General features: G+C 38.3%; 1 protein-coding gene across 1 annotated transcript; it reads right to left on the bottom strand.

The window, feature by feature from the left end:
- Window positions 1-2,335: 2,335 nt before the first annotated feature.
- Window positions 2,336-4,687, bottom strand: LOC139128851 (uncharacterized). The gene is made up of 3 exons (XM_070694558.1): window positions 4,489-4,687; window positions 4,120-4,257; window positions 2,336-3,628 (listed from the first exon to the last, which is right to left on the bottom strand). The coding sequence occupies exons 1-3, from the start codon at window positions 4,652-4,654 to the stop codon at window positions 3,579-3,581; spliced, it is 354 nt and encodes a 117-aa protein (XP_070550659.1). The 5' UTR covers window positions 4,655-4,687; the 3' UTR covers window positions 2,336-3,578.
- Between the last annotated feature and the right edge of the window lie 1,798 nt (window positions 4,688-6,485).

Raw genomic sequence — 6,485 nt, 5'->3', positions numbered from 1 at the left:
GTCTGACAAGAGACTGCTAACACGGCTGTGCTTGTCTTACACATAACAACAGCACCAGGTGTACAAAGCTCAGGTGGATTCCAAACATGCCTTTACGCTTCACAACGCAGTTATGCGTCTTTGATAATGGCAAGCGCTGTAATTAAACTATTGATAGTCATGATTTGTAGTTTTATTGACAGAGGAACGGTAACAATACAGGGTACAGAGGTTGTGTCAAATGTCACTGATTCAAAGTGACGATATTGGTATGAAACGACGAAACACACAGGATTCGTTGATCCATACGCGTACGTATTCTCCAAAGTTCAATAACCATGCGATTATGTGTATACATAGAAGACAGTTCAAATAAGGCTTTCCCAGATTTTGGGGTCTCGCGTAAGTAGGAAGAAACCATCGTTTAACCATATACAGTCACAGGCGCTTGGCACATTGCTGGAATAATAATCGTATTTAATATGTAGAATGTCTATATACGACTTGATTATTCAATAAAAGAATCACCGTACATGATATTAGTGTAGGCCTATATGCCTACATGTGACTGGCTTATACCGAGTGCGTATGGCTGCCTGGCTCGGGCCCGGCGAACGCAGTTAGGCCTACATCCAGCCTTGGTTTCGAGGTCCCGTCTGGGGCATCCTCAACGTCTGCGTGTCGGTATACTCTGTAAATGCCCGCTTTTGTTTTGAGAGTGTAGCTTAGCTTTTCAGTAGAAAAAAGACGGAACACACATATCCCCTTATCTACCACTTAGAAGGTGCCCCTTGACAGGGCCCACACATCACGGCCCAACTATCAGTTGGTCAGGGATAGGCGAAATGAGTCATGTTGTCTAACGGAATTTAGTTATGTATGTAAGAATACATGTACATAGTATATTTATGTGATGAGAAACTAAATGACTGTGGTATTCGAGTTAATGTTTTGAGACAAGATAAATGAAATTAAATGTATGATACAACAACGGATATCAGGAGTGGATTATAAATCATGAAAGTGGTTGGTGTATGGTTAAGAAGTTTTGAGGTATGGGTGAAGTTTTGTATGGCTGTGAGGAAACCACTGATATTGGCAGGCCGACCCAATCCTATAATAATGGATTATATCCTTGAGCAAAGTGATTAAAGGCTTTAAACATCGAGACGTCAGAAAACGACTCCGTAGTCAGCGTCACTACACTATAATGAGGCTGTAGACTTAAGTTGTCGACATTGTGTCGGTTGTTTTAAATCGGCTATTATGTCTGATTATTCCACAAAGGAAGTATTTGTTCTGTCCCATTGAACTTTTTTACTGGAGTCTGAGTACAGCTGAAGGTGATGCAGCTAGTCAGTCCCAAATTCACATATTCCATTTACCCCAGTTATACATATATATTCATGCAAATGGTCACAATCACACCGTATTACTTAAATTACATACTTAAAAAAGCTATGCGAGCTACAAAAAAACTTTTTTTCGTGAATTCTTTCCACATTATCAGAGTCAAGCCTCCTTATGATATTTAACGAGGTATTTATAAATTTGTATAAACCCTCGTAAACCCTGAAATCATAATCAGCCAGGCTTGAAAACTCCTAAATTTATCGCTTTACGATGTTGACGGCTCCAGTATGGCGGTGCATATTTACGTGTACATTGCCTACTAAATGCAGGTGTTCAAATTCCACTGTATCTCAGTGTACGTACTGATAAAGGTTAAACAGACTGGTGACCTCAAAAGGGTTAATCAGACCAAATACTCTGCCGCCATTAACATTCTAGCTCTGACATCGCCGTCTCTGTTGTCAATAGATGATTGCACTACACATATCGTCCACGTTGCCTCTGAATCTCTCATCAAATTGAAGGTGGACGTTTATATCTCAATCGTCATTTGGATTCGTTTTATTGTAGCATCAAAGCGCAGATACGTATCCATGAAGTACTATCTGGAACAAGACTTGGCTTGGAAATTGTAGGAGCCCCATATGTGCATTACGTCATTCAGAGCAAGGAACAGATGTTTATTACCCGATCTTTTCGCGGCTTTCTACTTTCGTCACATGTGCTTTACTGCAAATTTGAATTAACTTGCCTGCAAACTTTGCTGTCCTTGACCTTTATACAAACGACATTTAAAACCGAAACGATGCGTGCACCGACCGAAGCACTCTGTAACTGAGCATATCGACTTTTCATAAATTTTTGGTGACTAACTGATGAGTAAGCAGAAGTTGTCGAAAATTCCAAACGGTAGATTTATTAGAGATTGCTTGTCACCCTATTATGCGTGCACGCTTTTCTGCCTCAATGCTTAACAACTTAGTTATGAAGCATTGAGAAAATCGATTGTTAAGTACGCTACTGATAATAACAGTTTGTAGCTTTATTGACGGATGATAAATCACAGTAACAATACAGGGTGCAAAGGTTGTGTCAAACTGTCATTGGTTTAAAGTATATATTTTGATGAAACAACGAGACAGTCAGAACACGTTGATCAAGACGTATTTTGTCTAGTTCATCAACTTTGCAATTATGTTTATGCATTAAAGATGAGTTTTATAAACGTCGTGCCACAAATACGTACAGAGTAAGTGTCAGACACTGCAGTTCACCAAATATAAAAGACTGGAAGATCCGTCGCTCGAGGGCGCTCTCCACGCTCCCCTTCTGAGTTCAATAAATATTCAACAGCAATCTGCATAAAACGTCACATATTTTAGCGACGAAAACAGCTGTGGCGTGACTAACGTTCTATCATCTCGCTGCCGCATGTGACAGACCACGTCCAGTCGTCGTCGGAGACGAGCGTAGGGAGCGTCCTCCGAGACGGATCTTTCAGTCTACAAATATAAATGATACAAACTATGATTCAGGGAACGTAAGTTTACTAGCGGGTTCAAGTAACGTAAAATGAAGACACCGCTGTAATATGGGTACTCGCTCAAAGCTTCAAATCATTAGAGTTCAAAAGGCTATTACTATGTATACAGAAAGATAAATACGGAGGGGATTAGTTACAATGAAGAAAATTATAAATGACAATAGAATAAAGACTTGTAAAATTATATACACATTTTCACATATGTTCTTATGCAATTTCTTAAGACAAAATTTTCCAATTAAGAGACAAGACTGCTGAAATCTTGATTTTGATTTTAATAGTTTTTAGATTGAAAGACTTTTCACACTGATGAAGTATAGCAATTCATTCTAAATCGACGGAAATGAATATTTTGGTTTGATATAGAAGTTATTATTAACCTTAGCTGGATCGTCCTAGGGATACATGTTATAGGTTACTTTTAATGGATGGAGTTGTTGGATATTCTACATTTCTAGTCTTCCCCTTGTATGACTAATGCCTGTCATTTGCCGAAATAGTTGTTGAAGGCATAATGCAAGCAAATATTATTTACTGTTTTTTTTTCCAAATGAACAATAATCTTGTTCCGTAGATGTTGTATTTAGTACTCAATTTAGTAAGGCGAACGCGTCCAATGATGTGAAGAATATTGAGTCATAAAACGTCACCATAACTGTGAGCACGTCACCTGCTGTGTGAATACTATGGGCACAAAACGTCATCAAAACTGCAAATCATCGACCAGAATAAACATAATCAACGATACCAGTACTGTAAGAAAAGCAAGTAAAACATGAGATCCTTGCACGATCACTGAACAATATCAGCGATAACGAATGCTATTCTCCGGAAGTATCTCGCTATGACTATAGCGCATATTGTCCATGAAATCCCTAAGCACTTATGACTTTAAATGTTCTATTTCAATAATTTATTGTTTTTAAGAGGGTTAAAATCATAATATTTTGTTGTATGATTTTTGGTCTTGGTCTAGGAGACAGAGTTTATGTAAACTTAATTACAAGATGTTTCTTACGTATCGTAGTCCTTTAACTATGTAGGCCAAAACTCAGTTTTTAAAAATCCGGGTCCGTAGGTAATGCTTTACTTTGATTTCTCTGATCTAAGGTATCCCTCCACGTGGATAGACAGCGAACGAAATTTCAATACATTACACTTGCAGTTTGCATAAAATTTAAGGAAAATGAATGATCAATACCGAATAAGACTCTTTTTTATTTGTAGGATTTCAAGCCACTCACCGACTGAAGCACTTTTAAGGCACGAGGCTTTCCCATGGTGATCACAGTGGTCAAGATAGTCATCTCTGAGATATTCGGAGATACACCGTCCATTTTCGCACCGGTAGTCGTTTTCATTCCTGCACTTTCCATCTTCATCTGATCACAAAATAAGAACATAAAGCTTCATAATGTTACCTTTTCAACCAAGATTTAATAAATGTTACAATAGTCGGTCGTATGTGAATCAGGTACAAAATTCTGGTGCTACTGATGCACAGATGAGATAGACATGTATTTGTGCTCTTCAGTGACCACGAGATAATTGGCTACTTAACACAATCACTGAGCACAATAAACTGCGTGTTCTTCATTGTACGCCAATCTTACCTGACATGTAGAACAGTGTATAGATTCCTTTGAATCCCTTTTCGTTTTGATTAGCGTCACTGATGTGCATTTCAAGTGTAATTCTGCCGCTTGAGACGAAGCCATTCCCATGATGCCCCTGGCACACTATGCCAATCAGTTTACTATCACTGAAGATCTTTATCATTTCCAATCTATTGTCACAGGGCGTAATGATGCCTGTTCGAAAAAGATAAAATGTTATTCGCAGATTCCCCTCGTATATTATCAAGATTTGGATTGGTGATGTACGAATACTATAATATTTGTAAAGCAGAGAATGTAGCGAATCATGTCCCTTTACCACGAAATCACCAAAAGGTTGCAGTACATTAGGGTGTGTTGTTTCAATATAGTAATAATACTCAAATCAATATTACCATAATCTTACGTACACTTCTCTCTATGGCGAGCAAAATATCCTTCAAACGCCTCAGATAAACAGTCCATCTAACTTCATAGGTATATGTCCCTATATAACTTACAACATCCAAAGCTGTCTGACGACATACACTGTTTTACAGAACGATAATACTTCCTGGCTATGATGTATCACCTTGTACTTTACCTGAGTGGAAGTCTGGTGGATACGTTGGCCAGGGCATGTCGTCTTTCAACCAGCAGTTCTCTTTTCTTGTATCAAAGCCGTAAGACTCGCACCCATCATTTCATTCCAAAGCTGACAGCATTCTTCACTTTCATTGACCTTCTGAGCAAATCCATCGTTTACGTCTGAGCCATGTCTTCCGGTGTGATATTCGATGTTGCAATCCGGATCTAGAGATATTGGTCGACAAACTCTGTAAACATTCCATCCGTACGCAGCAACATATATAGCACAAACACATCAATGTGCTTCAACGTAAAACGCAGATTATTGAAAACTCAATTCAATCCAAGAAAACACTCATAGACTTATTACGTTTATCTAAAAGGAAGCCATCTAGCTGCAACTACACAAGCTGTCGATATCACATAGAAGACCACCAAACTATAAGAGTGACAGAAAAAAAACAGGCCACAGCAGCTTGAAGGTCAAACTCAAAGCCTTTTAAACTACTCATTATTTTCCCTACTTACGAGGGACGTCTACTGTTAGATTATACAAGGTAAGTTGAATATCCATTGTGTATTCTTATGATAATACGCGGTAAACTCTGTACACTCATGACGTAAAATCTGTCATTGTGAAAAAAGCTTCCAGATAGTTCCCGAAAATTTTTGTCACGAGTTTGTACGGTTTTAGGTTCTATTTATAGCCGCACTTAGATCACAATTACAGTCATAACTGTACAACAACAACAACAAACAACAACACAACACAACAACAACAACAACAACAACAACAACAACAACAACAACAACAACAAAAATGAACGGACAACAAAGACAATCAAATGTACGGACATAAATCATGCACAAACTTGCTCGTATAGCTACGTACCTACACACATACTGAACAAACATGAATACCTGCATGAGCGGCATCCCACTTTGATCAATCTCCTCTGATAATGTGATATCTGTAAATTTCACGTATGTTTGACCGTAAACTCCGTCGTTCCTGATATCGAGCTCGTATTTTCCTTTCCCAAGTTCGGAACCGTTCGGGTAGGCTCGGTGAGAAGACAATCTACCACCCCTTGCCATTTTTTCGTCATCTTCCTTGACTGCAGGGCACAAAGGTCAAATAAGTTAGAAATGAAATCCTGTAATATACCAAATTATTCATGGACAAGAAAAAAAATAGCTTATCACTTCTGATGTCAAGACATGGTTCTGGTAGGTGCACAGAGGAACAGAAGATCAGCATTAGGCCAAGTAATTAATTATTTGTTTTGCGTCCCATCCCCTTAGATGTTTAAGGTTCTCATGGAAAAAAACACACAGTGTATTTGAATAGGAAATTTTGATACATTACCGCTTAGCTTTTCTGAAGTAAAACTTTGTTACAATTTTTTTATTTGCTGTAATCAAAT

The sequence above is a fragment of the Ptychodera flava genome, unplaced genomic scaffold (genome assembly GCF_041260155.1).
Source record: "Ptychodera flava strain L36383 unplaced genomic scaffold, AS_Pfla_20210202 Scaffold_74__1_contigs__length_588402_pilon, whole genome shotgun sequence".
In the NCBI taxonomy this organism is placed as follows: Eukaryota; Metazoa; Hemichordata; class Enteropneusta; family Ptychoderidae; genus Ptychodera; species Ptychodera flava.
The sequence above is the reverse complement of the archived record's forward strand: the minus strand, read 5'-3'. Positions and strand labels throughout refer to the sequence as shown.